General features: G+C 35.9%; 1 protein-coding gene across 1 annotated transcript in view; it reads right to left on the bottom strand.

Annotated features, from left to right (window-relative positions):
• The window catches only part of COL25A1 (collagen type XXV alpha 1 chain), a 503,516-nt gene that overhangs the window by 57,648 nt on the left and 423,201 nt on the right, over positions 1 to 22,667 (bottom strand). The window contains exons 16-19 of the mRNA XM_070452267.1: positions 19,091 to 19,123; positions 18,630 to 18,665; positions 13,837 to 13,881; positions 92 to 154 (exon numbers count right to left, since the gene is read on the bottom strand). Coding sequence (XP_070308368.1) covers positions 92 to 154; positions 13,837 to 13,881; positions 18,630 to 18,665; positions 19,091 to 19,123 — 177 coding nt within the window. The remainder of the gene's footprint in view (positions 1 to 91; positions 155 to 13,836; positions 13,882 to 18,629; positions 18,666 to 19,090; positions 19,124 to 22,667) is intronic.

Genomic DNA, 22,667 nt, shown 5'->3' on the forward strand with positions numbered 1-22,667 from the left:
AAACTATCTGGTCACCTGAGTAACAAAATGGACTAAAAATATGTCACAAAAATTTTTCAGAAAGAAAGGAAGGGGAAAACACTCCACTTACCTTTATTCCTGGTAAGCCTGGTAAGCCTGGTTCTCCTTGAGGACCAATGAAACCTGGTTCTCCCTTTTAAAAAAAAGTGGACAGACGAGATCACCACATGTTTGACAGTAAATATGTGAACTATTGTTCGTCCCCGGTGGCTCAGCTGATAAAGAATCTGCCTGCAATGTGGGAGACCTGGGTTCGATCCCTGGGTTCTATCCCTGGGTTGGGAAGATCCCCTGGAGAAAGGAACGGCTACCCACTCTACTATTCTGGCCTGGAGAATTTCATGGACTGCATAGTCCATGGGGTCGCAGAGTCAGACAAGACTGAGCGACTCCACTGGGATTTTACTTCTTTGATTGTACATAGCTTTTGCTGAGATCCAGAAACTAACTATAAAATTAATTAGAATTGGTTTTGATCAGTGACAACACTTTGAGCAAAACTTTGGAGAAGCTCTGAAAAGTAAAAGTGACAAAGAAACCAGATAAATGTCTTCACAATTTTCTTTCTCATCTATTGTCTTGTGCTTCTTATCATTTGCCAAATCAGGTCCATTATGTTGGGGTGGATGTGGTAAGCAGCCTCTAAGATGGGCCTCAATGATACCACTTGCTGGTATTCAATTCCCTTGCAAAATCCTTCTGCTTGAGTGTGCACAGGATTTACTGACTCATATCTAATGAGCAGAATATGAAAGAAGCAATAGGATATCATTTCTGAGACTAAGTTATAAAAAGACTGTAGCTTCCGTCTTGAGGGCTCTTTCCTGTTCTCTCTCACTTGAGTCAATTTACTTTGGAGAAAACAAGCTGCCATGCTGTGAGTAGCCTTACGGCCAGGTCCCCAAGGTGAGGACCAAGGTCGGCCAATGGCCATATGTGTGAACTTGGGAGCAGGTACTCCATCCCATTAGAGTCTTCAGATGAGATCACAGCCCTGGCTGACAGCTGGATTGCATCTTCCTGGGAGACACTGAGCTAGAGGCACCCAGTTGAGCTACACTCAGATGCTTATTCCTCCAAAAATGTAAGCTGACTGTAGTGTTAAGTCACAGCAGTTTGGGACACTTGTATGGTAGGCAGCAATGCATGACTGATTCAGTGGGTGTGGCTGAATCAGTGTTAAGAGATTCAAGAATGTTCAGCATAAAAAGCAAAAAAAAAAAAATCTCTCCTTGCCACACCTCCAAAATCTCTTCTCTATTACCTGGAGGAAACCCAGGTGTGGTATAATAAAAAAATATATTTGGCCTTGTTCCTAGTTTCTAAAATCTTTGGAATTTCCTGAATAGTAAGAGTAATAGTCCCTTGGACTGCAAGGAGATCAAATCAGTCAATCCTAAAGGAAATCAGTCCTGAATATTTATTGGAAGAACTGATGCTGAAGCTGAAGCTCCAATACTTTGGCCACCTGATGTGAAGAACCGACTCGAAAAAACCCTGATGCTGGGAAAGATTGAGGGCAGGAGGAGAAGGAGGACAGAGGATGAGATGGTTGGATGGCATCACCAATTTGATGGACATGAGTTTGAACAAGCTCCGGGAGATGGTGATGAACAGGGAAGCCTGGGGTGCAGCAGTCATGGGGTTGAAAAGAGTGGGACACGACTGAGTGGCTGAACTGAAGAGTATATAGGAGCATCTTATGTTATTCACAACAAGCTCCTTTTAAAAATACCTGTTGCTAATGGGGTGACTGTTGTGGGCCCCTAGAGAGCTTAGGATCAGGCTGTGATAAGAAGGTTGGAACTCTCAACCTCTCCCCTCCTCTTACCATCTCCAGAGGGGGGAGAGGGCTGGAGACTGAGTTAACTCACCAGTGGCCAAGGCTTTAATCAATCATGCCAATGTAACACAGCCTCCATAAGATGACCTAGGCAATGGGGACTGGAGAGCTTCTGCGCTGGTGAACATATCCATGTGCTAGCAGGATGGCACAACCCAACTCCACAGGGACACAGGCTCCTGCACTCAGGACCCTTTTAACTTCACCCTCTGTATCTCTTCATTCGGCTGTTCACTCTCACCTTTTATCCTATACTGCAATGGTAAGTATGCATTTTCCTGAGTTTTGTAAGTTATTGTAGCAAATTATCGAACTTGAATAGGGGTGGGAGCGAGTGGCTGTGAGTACCCTGGAATTTGTAACCAAGTCAGATGGAAGTGCAGGTAAGGAGGGCGTGAGGTGGGTGTTACTTGGACCAGGATCTGAAGTAAGGGCAGTCTTGTGGGACTGAACCCTTAAACCTATGGAATCTGATGCTAACTCTGAGCAGAGACTGTCACAATAGGACCTGAATTGGTGTCAGAGAATCAGAGCTGGAGAACCAGTGTTGGAAAAACACCATATGTTTGGCACCAGTAAACACCCGAGACTAGTGCTCACATATAAACTGTAAAGCTTTATTTTCTTCTTAACAACATGAGCTCAAATGTAAAATTCTAACTTCTTGAAATCTGTAATGATGTTTTAAAGCAAAACAAAACAAAAACATAATGACTCTGTTCCCATATTTCCTGGGATTTGTTTGCTTATTTGTCTTTCCCCACTGGATTATTTCTGCTAATGTTGTTTGATAAATTTGATTTTCTTTTAAAGTAGCTATATTGCAACATTTGTTTTCTTAGCGCTGAGCAAAAAGATGCAGAGAGGATGTTTTATATGAAGTGTTAGAATGCCATCAAATATTTTTGAAATACTGAGTTTTTAAAAAATATATGCCATATAAAACCTTGGTATTGGGTAGGGAACAAAAGGATATCAGTACTGCAAAATGTATCACATTGCTGAATAACTCAAATGGATTTATTTCTGGCTCTGATGCTCATGGTACTAGTTTAAGGAAAAAAATGTAGGGGAACTAATGCTCTAGGTTTATTGTTTGTGAAATTTCTATAACTCTATTCTACCTGTCTCCATACCCTTACACATAATGGAGAGGAAAAGCTGAACAAACAACCTTGGATGGATCTCGTGATGGCCTAAAATGAAAATCAACTATATTCAGAAAAATCGTGACAACCATTCTACTTCTTGTAAAAAACGTTTAACTTACTTGAAACAACAACAAAAAAAGTTAGGAAACATTTATTTACATGTAAGATATTTCTCTCAATAAAATGATATACACAAGTACAAAAATTTTCCCTTTCCACCCTCAAGAAAAAAGGCTGTATTAAAGTCAATGTATATTATTAGTAACCACTTTCTGTCATGAAAATATAATGCAAGTTAACAGGTGGAAAGTTTAAAGGTAAACAAGACTCATATATCTTCAAGTGGAAATAAAGATTTCACTGCTAGCAAAGCAAATGGAAGCGCCATTGAAGCATACTAATAAAAGAGAAGAGAAAAGAGTAAATGCTGCAAAAATGTTTTTCTTATTCAGGCAAGTGTTTAGTTTATAAAAAGACAAAGCATGCAATTTCATAATTCACAAATAAACAAGGCTTTGCGATCTCAGTGGCTGAAGTGTTTTTTCTTCCTTTTTAAAAACAGAACCTAAGTTCTCCTGAGTAAAATAGATAGAAATTTCCTTCAAGAAGAATGTTCAGGGTGAGAATTTTTATTTCAAGATATAAAATTAGCAAAGGACTGGACTCTCAACAATTTTAGCACTATTAATACTGGCTAGTATTAAAGACTTTGAGTATGATTAGTTATACTTTTTCATGCCACTCTAAGAAAGCATCCACTATCTCAATATATTCATTTCTTCCTTCAATTTACTCAAGGGAAACAATAGCATACTTAACTTTAGGACCACAGTTTTATGATTGTTTAACTCTAGAACTCTCAATTACTTTAGAGACATTGTGTCCATCTAGTCTATATGTTGGCAGGATGGGGAGGAAATAATCATTGGTCCCTTTCCTGTCTCAGGCTTGAAAGAATTATTGAAGTAAATAAGGCATAAATAAGTCTACTCATGGTCTTAAGCTGGTTGGGCTGCTTCTTACTTTCCTAGACTTATACCCGAGGTCTCAGAGTGCCTATTCACTTACCCTTACTGGTGTACAGAGTAGGATAGTTTCATTGACATGGTTTCAGATTTCACACTACACCTAACCTTTGAGTTGAAACTACCACTTGTAGAGTTTGGGGTAGTATTAAAAAAGAATATCCATTAGCCTCCAACTAATAAAAATAAATGGAAAAAAAAAAGAACATCCATGCTTTTATAGAAAGGTTATTAAAATAATCTTCCTTTGTCCATGTACATATCTATACGAGACTGGTTTCCCTTCATGTGCTTCAACCAAGACAAATCGCAGCAGAATGAAAGCTGAAGCAGATAAGAGAATCAAGCTGCCTTTGATTAAGCCAAATGTTGAAGAGATTTGGAAAAAACAAAATAAAAAGATGATAATGTCACTATTCCTGCTAATTTTTTGTTTGTTTTGTAAAACTCAGCTGTATTTCATAAAATGTTATTTAATTAACATATAATGACCTGTTTAAATTTCTCTATTTTAATTTCTAATACAGACACATCAATAGATATAAACAAAAACTCTTGAAAACTTAATTTTTGGGTGTGTAAAAGGGTTTTGAAGTTAAATCTTTGAGAACTGTTGGTACAAAGGTACAGAATTGAGTTAAAGCTTGACTTTGCAAGCTGGAATCCTGAGGTGCCAAATAATGTAAGATTGTGGTGTCATTTGGGGGTGGCTTAGTCAAGACATATTAGGTAATGTGAGCAAAGCAATCAGCACCAACTCTAGAACAAAGTAAGTGAGTGATAAATGTTATTGTTGCTCTTATCTCACAGGCTTAAAAATTGCCAGCTACCATTATTATTATTAATATTAGTAGTATTATTACAACATCTCCATAGCTAGTTAGTAATATACACAGTGACTTCTTGATTCTTTACAACCTGTATGGGGTTATATTCAGTACTTCTTCAACTCCCTTCAAGAAGTAACCCTAAATTTTCTCATGTGACTATGCAATCATTTTATGAGTCAATATCCATCTGCCAGAACATTTATGATTGAAAAGTCAAACACATGTAAGGTAGAGAAATGACAGGTTTACTAAGAATGAGTTTTCTTCCTATAAGAAAAGAAAAGGATAAAATGGTCATACCTGTTAAATTTCCCTAAATAATATAATCCTTAAAAAAAAATCTTGCCTCTGCAAGGATTGATATAGAGTTTAAAGGTCCTAGACGCTCCTAAAATGTCTAGCAGAAAGTTTATGACAACCTATGACTCTATAAATATTTGATGCGAATAAAAAAATAAGCAACTGGTTATTCTACTCTAGCTATAATTCTAGTTATCCAGGAAAAGGAAGGAGACTGAGTCAAAGGAAGGTAGGAGAAAGCAGCTAAAATATGACTCAAACACAAAATGCTTTTGCAAAACCATCTTTGAAGTAAATCAGATTACACAAAAATGAGTTTTCATAACTTTTCAGGACAACATGCAGGAGAAGTAACTATTTCTATTGAACTGTATGATGATTCATAGAGCTGTTTTCACATATCTAATCTCATATAATCAACAGGAAATAGAATATTGCTAAATTAAAAGTTATTCACACAGATTGCCTGAATAGACAAAGTGTGGGAGAGATGCAATAGAGGAAATTGGCACCATAATGGAATTAAGCTCCTATCATACTTTTAATTAAGAAACAATTACATCCAGAGTTTTTTCCCTTTACTTTTCTACAAGGCAATTACCTGAATTAGAAAACCCAATTATAATTTCAGTGGGCCACTGTTGGAATAACATGAAAACATGAGGCAGTGATCCTTTGAAAAGGGCAGATGTTGGCTGTCCTTATCAGAGAAATGTGGATTTATACAGGGAAACAGCAACTAAAATAGCTCTACCATTCAAGTGAAAACAGTAAAATATGACCTTTTCTGAAACAATATTAATCTTTTCAGTTTATGATGTTAATGCTTTTTTAAAAAAAGCTTTTTTTTTTTTTTTTTAAAAAAGCACTAACAACCAAAAAATGTATAAGAAAATGAGGGAAAGTCAGAGGCATCAAACACTGGTTTGTTATGAACACCAGGACATCAATGAATAGCATAGGAATAAGTTAAGAGCATGATTATTTCAGAGCCACTTTAATCTGCTTTACTCATATATATATATATATATATATACACACACATATATATCTCATTTATATATATACATATATATATATTAAAATTTCCTTCATCTCTCTACCTATTCACTCACTATCTCAAGTGTGATAACATTTTAGGTTTTTACTTTTGTTATTATTGAGAATAAGATTACAAAGTAAAACAGAGCTCCATTCATATTGGAGTTGTTGATTTCATTGGAAGTGAATCAAAAGAGTGAAGGCAATCAACTAGTGGTGAGAAAGATGCAGGAAGAGAAGAGGGGAAGAATGCAGAGGAACAAGCATCTTAAAATGTTCTGTTCCTCTACCATGTCCATAACGATTAAACCCAGGATAATCTGCTGTTTTTGTTATTGCTTTGTCTTCACTGGTCCTGGCAATGTCCAATGAGATCTACCCTCTTGGCAAACAGAAAAATATAAACAATGTAATAGCTAACTCTTAAAATAAATACAGAGCTGTGATTAAACCAAAGCCTGGAAATAAAAAAAAATACAACACTATTAATCAGAACCCTTAATACAATCCAACCTTTTAATTGCTAAAACACAAGTAATAGCTGGCCACCAAATTCTGCTACCAAACCACATGCCTGTCAGTGATCAAATGGTTGTCAGAGAAACAGAAATAGCTACATACATGGTATTGGAAATGGCATTAATGCAGCATCAAATTTCAAATGAAACAAAACTGGTTTAACTTTCCTGTCTTATCTTAGATGTTGATTTTTAGTTGTTTCATGAGTTTTGTCCTTTGTTTCACCTTAACATCATTTAATTAGCTCACTACCAATGAGTTTGAAAACTAGGTCTCAATACCAATATGGTAACACATCTTCCTGTGTTGAGCTGGTAGAAAAGGTGAATAATGGGGTGACTGTGGTTTTGGCAAGTAAACTGGGATTTGGGCTGGGCAGAATAAATGCTATTAATTTGGGATACAGCACAATGGGTAGGTCTAGAAATAAACTGGGAGCATTAGTAGCAGCAAACAGATCTCTCTGAAAATCTGACACAGGCTGCTAATTTGAATGAGAACTTTAAACAGCGGGAGTACTTTTAAGATGCAGAACCAAATCTATGAAGAATAACTACAGCTGAAATCAAAGGTGTACTTATACATAACCAAATTTGGAGGGCCTCGGGATCTCACACTGAGCTTTCTAATTGTAGCTAACCCTTTCAGCAGCCACAGCGCTGATCTTGTAATATAAAGCTCAATGAGCATATGTCATAGTAACTAATATGGGCTATATTTGAAAAATTATCTTCTCTTTGTATCCAACAAAATGTTCCCCTGTTGACTGGTGTCAATATTAGAATTCCTATCTCTGTTTTCTTCTATAAATTGGCAGTATGTACAGAGAAATAAAGTAAAGCAAAAGATAATTAAGTTATGGGAAGGTGGGATCTATTCACTCCGCAAGATAAAAGAAGATGATGCAAAGATAAGATTTCTGACTGAAGCCACTTTGATCAACTCATTCACCATCACTTTAAAAAAATTTAAACAATCTATTGAGATAGCCTAAGTTCCATGTATTCTGGCTAAAAAGTCCTGAAAAACAAAACAAAAAACCCCTAAACAAAGCAAACAAAAATTGTTACCAACTAAGAAGGCAACAAAATCTGGCTTTATTACAAAAAGGTAAGAAAAAGCTAGGAAGTCCCTTAAAAACATGATCTTTCTGAAATCTAACAATTTACCATTAAGTCATTAAGTCCTGGAATTCCATAATAAAATCTTGACCGATTTTTCTTCAAACTCACATTTGATACATGGCAAGAAAGTAGGGTCAGTGGGTAAAGAATCTGCCTGCAATGCAGGAGACACAGGAGACACCGGTTTGATTCCTGGGTCGGGAAGATCCCCTGGAGGAGGGCATGGCAACCCACTCCAGTATTCTTGCCTGGAAAATCCCGTGGACAGAGGAGCCTTGTGGGCTGCAGTCGAAAGGGTCACAAGGAGTCAGATACGACTGATGACTAAGCATAGCACGTGTACATATACATGTGATAGAGAGTATTTTTACCCTTCAAATGACTATTCGGGACAGTTCATTTAATACCTTTTTTTGGTCAAATACAAAAAGGGTGTCCTCCATATAGGTGAGAAGAGTAAAAAATATGTTGATGGAATTACTAGTCAAGGTAAGAATGTAGAGACAGCTTCATTCATACAGAAATGGTTCAGCAGTTGTTTCCCTATAAACTTCTAGAACCTACCATCTGTTAAATGGAATGGTGGCCAGAAAGTCCTAACTGATTAGTTCTTGCCCATAGAGAATTCTCTGGTTTTTCATTTATTACCATTTGTTTTATTTTTATGTCATCATCAATTAAGGAGTAAAAGATATTATTTTTTTAACCTGTCTAACATACCAGCTTAAACCAAGTCACGCTTTCCATGATATTTATCACCCCGAACACATCCAATTTTCATTGCCCAAAAAATAGTACAACAGGGTTTGGAAAATATGTACTGATTTGCCTGGGTGCTAACTGCATCACCAATAATTTTGATTAATGTGTCTTGACACTGAATGCATTAACCATACAATATTCTTCTAGCTTAAAGGCTAATTAGAATTCAAGTCAGCATGATACCTACTTTTGAGGATAACAGCAAGAACATTTGTTGTAATAAGAACCTTCAGGAAGTCAGTTTTGGTAATGATTGATTTGTAAAACTATTGAGGGGGGAAAAAAAGAATGAGAAAGTGAAATCTGTCCCCAAAACACTTACTTCCCTGAAGGATCATATTTGAGTACAAATTAAACATTTTGGTGGCTATGATGGAAATGAAATACAATAGCAAGTTTATTCAAAACCCAGAAAACATAACTTTCCTTTTTTTTAAAAAACATAACTTTCTGATATTGTTTTTTCTTAATGGGATTGCAACATGAAAGCGTACTTGTGTTTATTTGAGGTTTCATTATGGCTGTGAAAAACTCTCTGATTTCTGGTTGTATGAGTTTCCTAATTGAATTCTTAAACTACTTAACTGCTCAGACACACTTTGTGCAAGCAGGAAATAATAATAAGTAACAACACCACAATGTTATCCTTTCAACCAGTATTTATTCCTTTTCTTTTAGGAATTCATTACATATATACTATGTTACTTTCAAGAACTTTGTTCTTTTGTTTTTAAAATGTGATTTGGTATTTCTGAGGAAGGAACATCATCTCCAGTGGATTTAGAAGATAAGTTTCTATAGGTTAGTGAGCACTTCTTTTAATCCTAAGAATGACAAAGCAACATTTCTGCTACCAGTAAAAGTTAGTCCATATATGATTTACTGTCAAGGATGATTTTACATAACGAGTTAGTTACTGTCTCCCAATCCTCAAGTTCTTGATCTGAATGTCAGATTTTCACTAATGTGGAAGCCAGAACAAAAATATCAAGCTTTGAGGGAAAACACTGTAAAAATTTCTTTGCCACCTAAATGATTTGTTTCTCTGATTTGTTGTAATTTTTATTATATTATGTCTCCCTACTGCATTCCTTTTATTGTACCAGCTATATTTTTTTCTGAATTTACTTCCTGAATATGATGAGATAAACTGGTAGTCAATGTTGAAAGGAGAAAAGCAAGCATTGAAAATCCATATCTGTAAAAAATGTCTGGGGTTAGGCAACGCTATGAATGGGGCCTAGAGTATTTCATTATTACAGGTCAGGTTTTCCTTTTGCTTTTCCTGTGAATAGTGTTGGGAAGGAGAACTTAACACCATGTCTTATGCCCAGAATGCTGTGCTCCTTTATTCTTTGTTCTTGGAATGTTCTTAGGGAAAAAGATGAATGGTATAATGTAAGAAAGTAGGTTATCTTCTGCTCTTAAAGGTAACAGTCAACCATCACTACAGAGGAGTTTTCAGTTACATCTATGAACCTGTAGGGTATAAATGGCCTTATGATCTCTAGGTTGAAATGACTCACAGGAGGAAAGACTCTATAGAACAGGTGCATAAACAACGTTTCCAATATTCTGAGCTGCTCCAAGAGAAAGAAATAACAATGGCTAAAATTTATATCTAATTTACTATACGTTTGGCACTATTTTAGGAGCTGCACATATATTAATTCACTTAATCCTCACAACAACCCCTTGAGTTATATACAATAATAATTTCCATTTTATAAGGAAATCCAGTACACAGAGATTAGGTAACTTGCCCAGTATCATGCTACAGCTTCACAAACTAGTGAGGGGTAGAACCAGCATCTACCTGGTTCAGATCTAACTGGCAGTCTGGTTCTAAAGTCAAGGCTCTTGATCACTGCCCATCGTGACTTAATGACTAGGGTAACATAACCATGAAAAGGGTAAATAATGTTTCAAAATGTATGGAAAGGAAAAAAAATGTTTAAAAATAGGAACTTTGAAATCTTCCCCATTTAAGTGATATTGGAAAAGCTGGTCACAATAAGCTTTACCCATGAAAAATGTATTTAAAGGTTTGTTTATAAAAAATAATATTCTAAGCTCAATTCTTAATCCAGAAGACCGATGTTTGCATGGTACATTGTGCATAATTTAATTTTCCCAGTTGAACATCTTAACACTCTATGAACCATGAATGCATGAAATAGGAATTCCAAATGTCTTCCACATGGTGAGTGCACTTTCCAATACTTGTGCAGGAAGCTTGAGAGTAGTTTGAAATTAAACGATGACTGTTCTTAGTGACTTTTATGTATGCCAAAGGTATTAGCACTTTTCTCTGAGTGGGACTCTGAGGTGATAGATAGATGAGTCTGCTGTCTGTACTTAGGCACTTTGCTCACTTCCTGAGAGCCGTGTGCAAAGGCATGTGAATGCTCATTAAGTTTCCAACCATTCCCGGAGAGCAACAGGTGGCAATCAAAGCTTCCCTGGTATGTCATGGCTGGTTTCCTCAATGTCTTGGAAATAATGGATGGCATTTGCATGCTCTCTGGAGTACCAGCAGATAAGGAGATGAATAGCAACAGGAAGTACTTCCAAAGGGTAAACAAAAACACAGGTCTAGGAAGGTTACGACTAATGCTCTCGCTCCCACGCATTCTAAATCCATATATGATGGTTTCATCTTCTAAATATTATTACTCATTAACTGTGAAATCAAGGTTAACTGTCCTGTGGTTAGCTACCTAGTAGAAGCAAGAGATATGAAAGGAATAAAGAATATCCCAAGTTAATGAAGCTATATCATAAATTTATAAACTTTTAACTCTACATTTAAAAATATCCAATGACTACTACTGACTATGATGTGTTTTTAAATTGTCTCGTTTACAAAGTTACTCATTTATATTGAGCACGTACTACACTATAAGGCAAGCATATCACTCACATTCTGAACAAGAGAAGATAGAGCTATTAATCCAAAAATAGAACCGGTGATTTAAATTGAATACTGGCAAGTTACCCAACAGCCAACAGTTACCCACTTGATAATTACCTAGAAAAGTATCTCTAGTGAATGATAGAAAGGTTTTTGTCAATCAATAGCTTCTTTTCACCATAGTCACCAGTCAGCTTAGAAAAACAATAGAAAATGTCAGCTATAAGATTTCAACAAAATTTGTCTGGCAACTTCCCATGACCCTAGGAATAAAAACATTAACTAGAGGTGGCAGATCACCATCTTTCCCAATTTGAAAAAGCTAAAAACCTTTGGACTGGTCCACTGATGACTAGGGAAATGCACTGGTATATTTTTCATGATGGAGGACAGAAATCAAAGGTAATGAGAAAAAAATAGTAGCTTTGTTTGTTTGTTTTGGAGGAAAAACCCAATACCTTCACCCTTATGTACTCTCTCTCAACAAGAAAGCTCATGCTCAGGAGAAAGGACAGCAGGATTTCCACACAGCACTGAGATTCCTGGCACGTGACTGATGGTGGCAGAGCCCAGCTGACCTACAAGCAAGTACTGCAGGAAATCCTGTCCTGGTCTTTCCAAATACTCCTCCTTTTAAATATACCCCTCCCCCTCTTATTTAAAATGCTACCAGGCTTTTTTAAATTAGTGCTGAATACAATTTTCTTAAATTTGTTTAAAAAAATCTATGATTTTCCAAATATTAGTAAAAAGTTTTTTTGTTTTTGTTTTTTTAACATGTGGGATTCCTAAAGATGTGTAATGTGGTATTACTAATCCCATATTTACAGTATGAGATCACATACAATTTATTAAGTTATTTTTGCTAAATATCAAAAGATAAGGAAATTATTTCAACTCTTTAGTAAACTATTGTCATAGAGTGTTCTTATCAATGGAGAAGACAAAAGACTAAAATATACATTAAAAGGACCTATCCGAACATCTATGATACTAATCTGGAAACATCAAACAAAAAGCAGAACCAAAATTTCTGAGTGCCAACCTGGAATTCATAGCTTTCATATCTGTTAATTATAACAAATATCCTCATAAAATACTACATATTATATCATATGATGTCTGGGAACTCAGTAATTTATTTATTCTAAAATCATATGATGCATGTAAGACATTTCAAATACAATCTTCATAAAGCAGTATATACAACTCTTTTACTGAAATTAGGAACTTTAATTTTAGAATCATCTAAAGCACTCTTGAGATTAATTTAAAATCCTATAAGATAAGAACGATATAAAGAAAAATCTACTTGCATTCTGTTATCATATCAAACAGTTAGAATTTAAAAAGAACCTTAAAATAAGAAGCTGATTTTAAGGGAGTGACTACTTTTAAGACTTGTCAGTTGCCACATGAAAAATTTTAAACAAAAAACCCATTTCTTAACATCTTTAGATGATGTAAAAATGTGTAAAACAATGTTTTCGAACTAAGCTTTAGGCAGTTATTTAAAAAGACACATACAAATTTTATGGGAATAGTATATGGGTCAATAAAACTTAGTAATATGATTTGTAGTTTGCAGTGAGAACTATTGACAGGAAGTGGAAGAACAGAACACTTTGGAGGGATTAATATAATGGGTGAATCACAAAAACAGCTGCCTGGATGTTAGATTTACAGGGATGTTAAGACTCTAATTCTGGTCAAAATCTGATAGGATTTTAAGAGTAAAATTTAAATGTGAAGGGAGACATTCTAGACTCGAAAGAACTCCTATGACTTCAAATGAAATGATTTTTACATTTATTTAAGGGGCATAGTAGGTTATAAGTGGAACATATAGCCAAATAGCCATGACAAACTCAGAAATACCTGCGCTTCATTTTCTTTTTTAATTGAAGTATAGTTGATTTACAATGTTGTCTTAGTTTCAGGTATACAGCAAAGTGATTCAGTTAATATATATATAAAATAAAATATTGAGTATTGCTTCCTGTGTTACATAGTAGGATTTGTTGGTTATCCGTTGTACATGCAGTAGTGTGTGTCTATTAATCCCAAACTCCTAATCTATCCCCTCTTCGTTTTCCCCTTTGGTAACTATAAATTTGTTTTCTGTCTGTAATTCTATTTCTGCTACTTGTGTTTTGTTTTTAACTAAAAAATTTTATTGGTTGAAATGGCTGGTGAGTATTTAAAGAACAGCAGTATACTTTTAGCTTTCTTTCTTTTTTTTTTTTCATTTTTGTGACTCCCGCAATTACATTTCTACGAAGCCAAGACTGTCAGTGCGTATTTACCTTTATCCCCGGAAGTCCAGGAAGCCCAGGAAGCCCTGGTTCACCCTACATAGATAGGAAAATCACACAGCATTATAGAACAGTATCACTCAAGCATAGTATCTGAGAAAAACATGGCAAATGCTCCCAGTCGAATTCTTGCCATAGGTATATACATATATATATATATCTAATATATATACTGTCTAGCTTCAAGACATTTGGTGAGATTATACAGTTCAGTCAACTCTTGATTCAGGGATGGGTTGACCCTTATGCAGGTTTTTCAGGAGTTTCCCTTTCCCTGTCAGTTCCTTGCTCATTGTCATTGCTACCAGAAGGTGAGAGAGAGAAAAGGAGAAGGAACCCCTATGGTTTATTGCTGTCTGGTAAATGACTTGCTGCGGAAGCTGAGGCCATCAGCTGAAGTGAGGATCACTTGCATTTGAACAATGCACCCTACTCCAGAGGTCTCTTACCTCAGATAATCAAGAGTTGGCTGTATGAACACATGGTCACATCAAAACAATACACATGAAAAGTCTTCCTCACTTAAAAGTATAACAGAATTTCTTTTCCATTCCTGAATGATAAGAAGATAGATGCATGGTTAGGATTATCCTGAACTCCAGCCCATGTAGCTGACAATTGTTGAGTTGGGGTGGTCCTGCTTAGTCACTGGGAGCTAATAGTTCCATGCAGCTGTTTCTGAATACAGGTTTGAGATTAAGCGGTGCATTTTGGGTGAGCATACTGGAGTCAAGCTAAATCTCCTGATTTTCACACGACTGTCTACATTATTTTAAGCACAAAGTATAGCGACAGGAAGTTCTATTGCTTAGAAAATCTCCTGAATTCCACTAAAAAAGCATAACAAAATTGCTAGAGAAAATGAAAGCCCATCCCGTATTGGGCTGAGGTGACCAAATATTGTGGAAATAACATTTGAAGGTAAAAGGGTCACACTGTTTCAGGATTGCAAGCCAGTGCTATGACAGCTATACCAAAAGAGACAGAAGCATCCAACTCCTTCTACTTTAAATGCTTGAACAATCCTTATTCCAAGGAAAGTCTACTAACAGCAACCAGACATTTAATCTTGAATATTATTACCTTCAAACAATGGAGAACTATAATTTGCTCTGGTATGATCACAAAATGACTTCAGATACTGTTTATATGAGGCTGTATGGTTAGACACAGAAAGAACAATGACTTTCCTAAGTTTAGGTCAAAGGTGCTTCAGGAATGCAAAAGAAAAGCTATTCTTTTTGAAACTACATGAATGAAAGTTTGCCTTGTGAACAAAAGAGTAAGAAGAGATTGAGCCAGAGAAGAAAGAATAATTATTAAGAATTTGACATTCCATTCAAAGAATACTTAGGCAAGTAGATTAAACTTTACACAGATACAACATTATACCTTTGATTTTCTTTTTTCTTTCCCTTTTCCCCCCTCAATAAATAGCTTTAGAAAGGTCTAGTAAAATGATCTTATCCATATTTCACTGAAGATTCTCTTTTACGAAAAAAAGGATAAGACCCTTGAAAATACAGTAAGCTGCAGTATAATAAGCAACCAATAAAAATAAGCATCTTGCTGACAAGTCGATAGTTTTGTTTTTTTTTAGAAAAGCCCTGCCCCCAAACTCAAGACATCCTATTTAAGACCTGTGGAAACATATGGGTTGTAACACTGTTTCTCTAAAAGCTTTCTCACTAAACTCTTCCCTCCCACCAAAATAAAAAGATCAATGACTAAAGTGAGATATTTACATACACATGCATACACAGACACACACCCATGTTTCTCACAATGAGAAAGATGTATAAGACATTATGGAATATTTTATAATATAGATTGAATACTTACAGAGTTTGAGTATTTAGCTGTTCCTTTCATCATATGCATATGTATGTAGGTATACAGGTTATAAATGTACTATTTAATGAACAAATATTTCAGTAATTCATATTTCATAGTCTTGGATTTTTATAAATTTGACCTTTCCAAATTTGTGTTTACTTAAAAGTTCACATTATAAAATATAAAACATTTAATTTGACCCTCGAGAAACATCTCAACACTTTTAGGAAGATGTTTCTTCTTATATAAATTCTCTATCTTTATACCATGAAGGTTTATCTTTTAATTAAGAGACAGTTTTTCAGTTAATGTCTCCATTCTTGCCTATTTCTTAACTAAGAGCTTCTCTGAGCTGAGTTCTTGGGCATGTACAGCCCAAAGTCAGGTCTGGGTCATAACTAAGAATTGGTTTGTTATTCCACTCAAAGACTACTTGTCCAAGTAGATTATACTTTATACTGATACATTATACTTCTGGTTTTCTTTTTCTCTCCCTTTCATTCTTTATTCTCCATTATTGGAAACCTAGTCTACTGTTAAAGTCAGTTCTCTGCTTTCACCCCATGTCCCTGTCACAATGCCCAGTGTTTTCAGATATACTTCTACTGTGCTGGTCCCTTTCAACAGAGCAACAAGCATTTTCACTCCTTTAAAACTAAAAAAATGTATATTTCAAAAAAATGTGGAGAAGTTAGGTAGGCAGTAGGCTCACCACCTTACCATCAATGCCATCTCATGTGGAGAAGTTAGGAAGGAAAAAAATCATAGGATGAAACACAATGCCTATTTCATAAATCTACACACTCACCTTATAAATATAATCACCCTAACTCACATATCAATCACAGACTCTCCTGTTGAGTTTATAAAAGAAAAAAACAAACAAACTGAAATCATTCCTCCATTATGAACGTTACTAAAAAACAAATTTTCATACTGCCAAATACCAGAAAGTGGAGAACTAATCAACGCACTTCAATTCTGTCAGGATATCCTCTACTTTCTGAAAACATCCCTAATGCCGAAGCTTAAATATCAAAGAACCCACAACACAGTTCTACAGTGGTGAGACAAATGTTGTTGAAGATTCCTTGAATGGCTTCTGTCCTCAGTTCTGTTTGTCATGTTCCAATCTAAGCAACCAGCAAACACGGGAACACTCTACTTTTAAATCAATGTTGGAGTAAGTATTGCCAAATCCAGATATTAAACAAAGGAAGTCATAAATATTGTGGGAAACTGATATTGCATCAAAGGGTAGAATCTAGCCTAAATATTAATGAAAAAGATACCGCTCATTTCAGGGCACATTTTCATTCAGATGAGTTGTAATATTCGTTCACATATTCATTCACACACATATTCATTCAGAGATAATCTAATTCTCTCAATATAATTTAAAACAGGTTTTAAATGAAATGCAAAGAAAAGCCAATGTTTCCATAAGTAAACCTACAAACTTCCAAAAATGAATCTAAAATGTATTTTTAAGTAATTATAATAAGGCACTCTTTCATTAACTAACTGAAAATCAATTTGGATCTTCTACTCTGAAAATAGTGAAACCTATATGAAATTATAGCAAATTTGTTTTGTGTTTTAAAAAGACATACCAGTTTTGCAGATATTTCTTTTACTTTATCACAGATTTGGAGAGCAGTTTAAATTTAGCCTTCAATTTTTTAAGACTAAGGAATTTAAAATCAGTTCATTAGAGAAAATCAGATGCTGTCTCACACCAAAACAAGTCATGGATCTCTGTGACATCACTAATTTCTAATTTCTTACATAAAGAATCAGTGGGAAATTTTAGGCATTGAACAGAAAAATTTGCAGCATTCTGGGCTCTTCAGAAAAGTCTCAACTTTACCTAAAACTAGGCTTAATGAATTATTTCTCTCAGATTCTTAATTTCAAGAGAAAAATCTATTTTTAAATTAGGGAAACTTTAAAAGATATGAAAGACCTTCTCAAAAAATACTTTAATCCTAAGTGTTTAAACAAAGCAATGATTCTCTCAATAACTTCAAGAATGTGGGAATAGTTTTTAATGTTATGTTTTAAGATTTCAAACTACTACAATGGGATTTATTCTTTCTATTTATACTAATGAGGTATATTCTATGTCTCTATTCATGTTTTTTCTCTATAACATCAGTTACTGCTAGACAAAGGCAGAGTCATGATCTTAGGAGATTTAACCTAGTGTGGAATTCACATTTACTTGTTAGCTACATCTGTTATCTAAAATCTGCACTGGGCATTAATATCCAGATGCTTAGATGATAAACTACTAACAGTTGTTTCCAGCTTCAGACTCAAATGAGAATAAACATATTCACTGCATGTCCTCTAATTTATCACTAAAGTAAAGCACAAATGATAAAAAAAATTAATGTATGTAACTACAGATTGGTTAAAGTGGTTTGGCTAGTGTCTACAACTAAAATTTAGTTCATGAACAAATCTCTTTGTACAACGTAACATTGATTGCTTAGGTAGATATTATTCACATAAAAAACTATCAGCTGGGACGTATTTGAAATGAGAGGAAGGGAATATAATCTTAAAAGAACTGTCCATCATCCCCTACTGAGACAGTTTAGTAAGTATTCATTTCTTCTTGTGAAAGATAGAAACATGCAGAGTATCTTTAAACATGCAAGATAAATTGTTGGCATTCCAACCCAGATGATCCTTGTTAGTCTTAAACAGTTCAGTACATGCAGACTTTAGTTCATAAAACTTCCTTTCACATGTACAGAATGTGTTTGTATTTTTGCTATGGTCAGCATCAACACTTTTAAAATGAAAAACAATAACACTGCATACAAAGCATGAAAACAGCATCATTTTCAATAATTGTTCTCATATTACACAGTGGATAGTAGACATGGTAAAATGGTGAATATAAAAGTACTAAAACCACACTAGAATAGGGATATTACCTTTTGCCCTGGACGACCAGATTCTCCGGGTTCTCCCTGGCCAAAGAAAACCAAAGATGGAAAAGGCAGTCTTAAAAGAACTCTCCAGAACCCTTAGACCCCTGGACACTTTCAGCCTCCCTGATGGATGACACACGCATTTCATTCACTCTATTACTTTATATATTACTCGACATAGGAACCTTTTTTTTTTTTCCTGCTTTGACTATGTCTAAAGCTTACATACAAATCCACATTTCCATTAAAACCAATCAGAAAGGGAAGAGGAGTGAAAACCTCTCGTTTAAGCCTTTATTAGACTTCCAACAGATACTCCCTGTTGTGTTTGGAAGCCAATTATTGCAGGAGAATAGAAACAGAGTTAGAACCATCCAAATTGGTAAAAGAGAAGAGAAAGAAGAGACATACAAAAGTCAAATCTGTAACTCTTGGGGTACAAACACTTGCAAGCATATAGTTACCTTAATTCCTGCAGCAGATGATCCAGGGTCACCCTAAAATGAAACCCAGGAGAGATTATTCTACAAGCTGTGAGAAGAGGAAACACACAAACACACAGCCTTTATTGACAGGAGCGCCCAAGGGAAAGTGCCATGACTAATGGGTCGAACTCTGCTCCATAAGAATTTGTATCCATATGGCTGTGAAGATGTCAATAATTTCCAAGATCAACAATATACTTTCTAAAACTACTTTGAATGCAAAATACATGAGGACTACATTCCTTGAAATAAATAGAAATATATGAATATGAATCTCTTCCCTTGATAGAGTGCTACAGTTATATTCTAAAGCAACACATTAGCCGATCTGGAATTTTCGTTTTCTCCATTTCTGGAATTTATTAATGTCACGGGCTATCATTTGCTAGGAGTTCCCTAACTCTTTCGGTCTTTAGAAAGTCAGGGTTCAACAGATGAAGTCAAAGGGTTAATGATGTTGAGCTGGAAAAAGCCACGTAGCTGCTCAGTGTGCTTCCCTCGTGAAGCACACCACAGTTAGGACCAGCACGTTTTTTCTAGCCCTACACTTATTTCATTGTGACACGGTCCCCGGAAAGTTACAGGATGATGGATGACTTGTGGGTGACAGGGACACAGAAGATCTGAGAGAAACTCTTGAGATAGAATCTGGTTTCCTAAAAGGCATTGTATTCCATCTGGATTTCATGGAGGGTGGCTACATTCCTAAGGCAAATCTGCTCTCCATGGGAAGATTGACACCACTGGGAGAGAATTCAGGAGGTGCTTGGGAGGTTGCTTATTTCTGAGGTGATGCCAGGCAAAGGCTTAAGATTTCCAAGCTCCTCCTGAACACGCTACAAGGACAACAAAAGGGAGAAAATGTAGATGATGACTGTCAAGAAAACAGAAACAGCCACAAGGAGAAAGACACCTACTGGGGTCTCCTCGGCTGTTCTCTACGTGAAAGTGCTCACAGAATCCAGGGTCTACCTCCTGGTTCTAGAGCTGCGCATCCATCCCTTCTAGAGAAGAGGTAAACGTCAGGCCTCCGGACACGAGGCACCTGCTCCCTCCCTCAACCGCTGTCTTCTTTTCCCACGGCTGGCAGCTTGCCTGTTCAGGTCTTAAGTGACTTCACCTCAACTCCTCACCGACCAACCTAGACACCCGCCCCTCATATGCACATCTCACTCCGCAGCATCTCTGCATGTCCTGCACGCTCACTGCCTATAGATTATGCATGTATGTTTTCTGCCGAGTCTTTCTTTGTCCCTCCATTAGATGATCAGCCACATGTGGGCAGGCTCAGTACCTATTTTTATTCAGTGTCTAAATAAAGTGCACTGGATACATATAGAGTGAATGAATGAACACATCTCAGAAAGAATGTTTTCCAGCAGGTCAATAGTCAGGAATCAAAATGGAAAACACAAAAACCTTGAGGAAGAAAGAAAAGAGCTTAGGAAGGAGAAGGAAATAATAAATTAGCTTATTTGAGGAAATATATGAGTTTCTTTGACATTTGTAGTTCCTATTACTCAAGGAAAAATTAAAACATGACAAAACATACAGAACAGGAGCCCAAACACTGTCTTACTGTAAAATGATACTGGTGTCTTTTCCCCAACATTAACACTGAATTGAGCTCTGAATGGGAGGTGAAATAAATGTGGTTAATAAAATAGTATTTATTTCTATTTCTACTAAAACAAAATCTGAGAGCCATCAACACCAGTGAGTCAGGGCCATAATAGTTTGCACAATAAGACCTTTGCAGTCATAAAAGCAAGTTTGACTTTCCTAAGTCCCTTTTTTCGTCTCATTTCTACCTCACAACACTCCCAAGAGATAGGACAGATATTCCAGTCTCGATAGATGAGGATATTGAAGCAACTTGAGGCTAAGTGAATTTTGGACTTCTTAAATGCTATTGCCATGTGCTTTTTTTTATTAGAATAAGAGAAGAATTACTGGTTTATCTCATTTTGACAACAAGGCATAATGGTTGTAGTAAACTTGTAAATAAAAGGAAGTTGCTTGTATTAACTGTAGATAAAAACTTTTTCATTCCAATGTTTTAATAGAAAGTGAAAGTGAAAGCCCCTCAGCCGTGTCCGACTCTTTGCGACTCCATGGACTATATAGTCCATAGAATTTTCCAGGCCAGAACACTGGAGTGGGTAGCCTTTCCCTTCTCCAGGGGATCTTCCCAACCCAGGGATGGAACCCAGGTCTCCAGCATTGAAGGCAGAACGTGACTGGATAATCCACTAATGAGAATAAGGGCTAGATTTAGTTCTCAGAGAAAGAGAATGTGAAGAAAAGGTCAGTTTCCTGGAAGGCTGATTTATTTACGGACATTGGAGTAGTTTTGTTTGATGGACAACTATAAGTGATATTTCAATTTTCTTTTCAAAAATTAGCACTGTGAAATCTCAAGGAGTTTTTATAACTTTTAGAAAGTGGCAAGGCAACTGCTGGAAGACATTTCTAAGTTAAACACTTTAAAGGATGATGCTGTAAGTAGTGAAAATAAAAGTGTTTATAATCCTCTTTCCCTAAAAGTAAAAATGAACATGGGATTAAAGTAGGAAAAACACCCAACTGTGTCTCTCTAAGTATACTCTTAGCTTCATAAATCCGTTGGTTTTGAAATGAAAGGGTAAATCTACACAGTAAATCATAAAACAAAATATACTTTTAGAAGATACTTGAGGTAAACGAATTTGATTTTGCTATTGATCATTACAAGACCCTGATGGAAAAGACCTTGATGCTGGGAAAGATTGAAGGCAAAAGGAAAAGGGGCTGGAAGAGGATGAGATGGTTAGATAGCATCACTGTCTCAGTGGACATGAATCTGAGCAAACTCGGGAGACAGGGGAGCCTGGCGTGTTACAGTCCATGGAGTCACAGTTGGACACTACCTAGGGACTGAAGAACAACAAATCAATCATTCAAGTATAGAAAGTTTCTGTTTTGGGTTGTGATTATTTTTAAACACAACATTTGATATGTAGATAAATGAAGTGAATGTGGGGACATTTCTGTCACTCATTAATTCATTCAATAAGTATTTATGGAGCATTGGTTTTGTGCCAGCCATATTCTAGATACAGGGATACTAGGAGAGAGGGAGACAATGTTTCAAACCCTGTCCTTGTTCTGTGCTTACAATACAGTTGCCCCTCCACATCCCTGGGTTCTGCATCTGTGGATTCACCCAATCTCAGATCAAAAATATTTTGGGAAAAAAAAATTATGGGAAATTCCATAAAGCAAAACTTGAATTCCTGGATCCCTGGCAACTATTTACATAGTTTTAGGTATTATAAGTGATCTAGAGATGCTTTTTACAACACAGTTGACCTTTGAACAACGAGTTTAAATTGCAAAGGTCCATTTGTATGTGGATTTTTTTTTTCAAAAACATCTACAGTAAATATTGTAGTACCACATGATCTGCAGTTGGTTGAATTTGGCAGATGAAGAACCACAATATGGAGGAATGGGGATATGAAGGAACCACATAGAAGGAGGGCCTTTTATAAATTATATCCTAATTTTCAAACGT

The sequence above is a fragment of the Odocoileus virginianus genome, chromosome 21 (genome assembly GCF_023699985.2).
Source record: "Odocoileus virginianus isolate 20LAN1187 ecotype Illinois chromosome 21, Ovbor_1.2, whole genome shotgun sequence".
Lineage (NCBI taxonomy): Eukaryota > Metazoa > Chordata > Mammalia > Artiodactyla > Cervidae > Odocoileus > Odocoileus virginianus.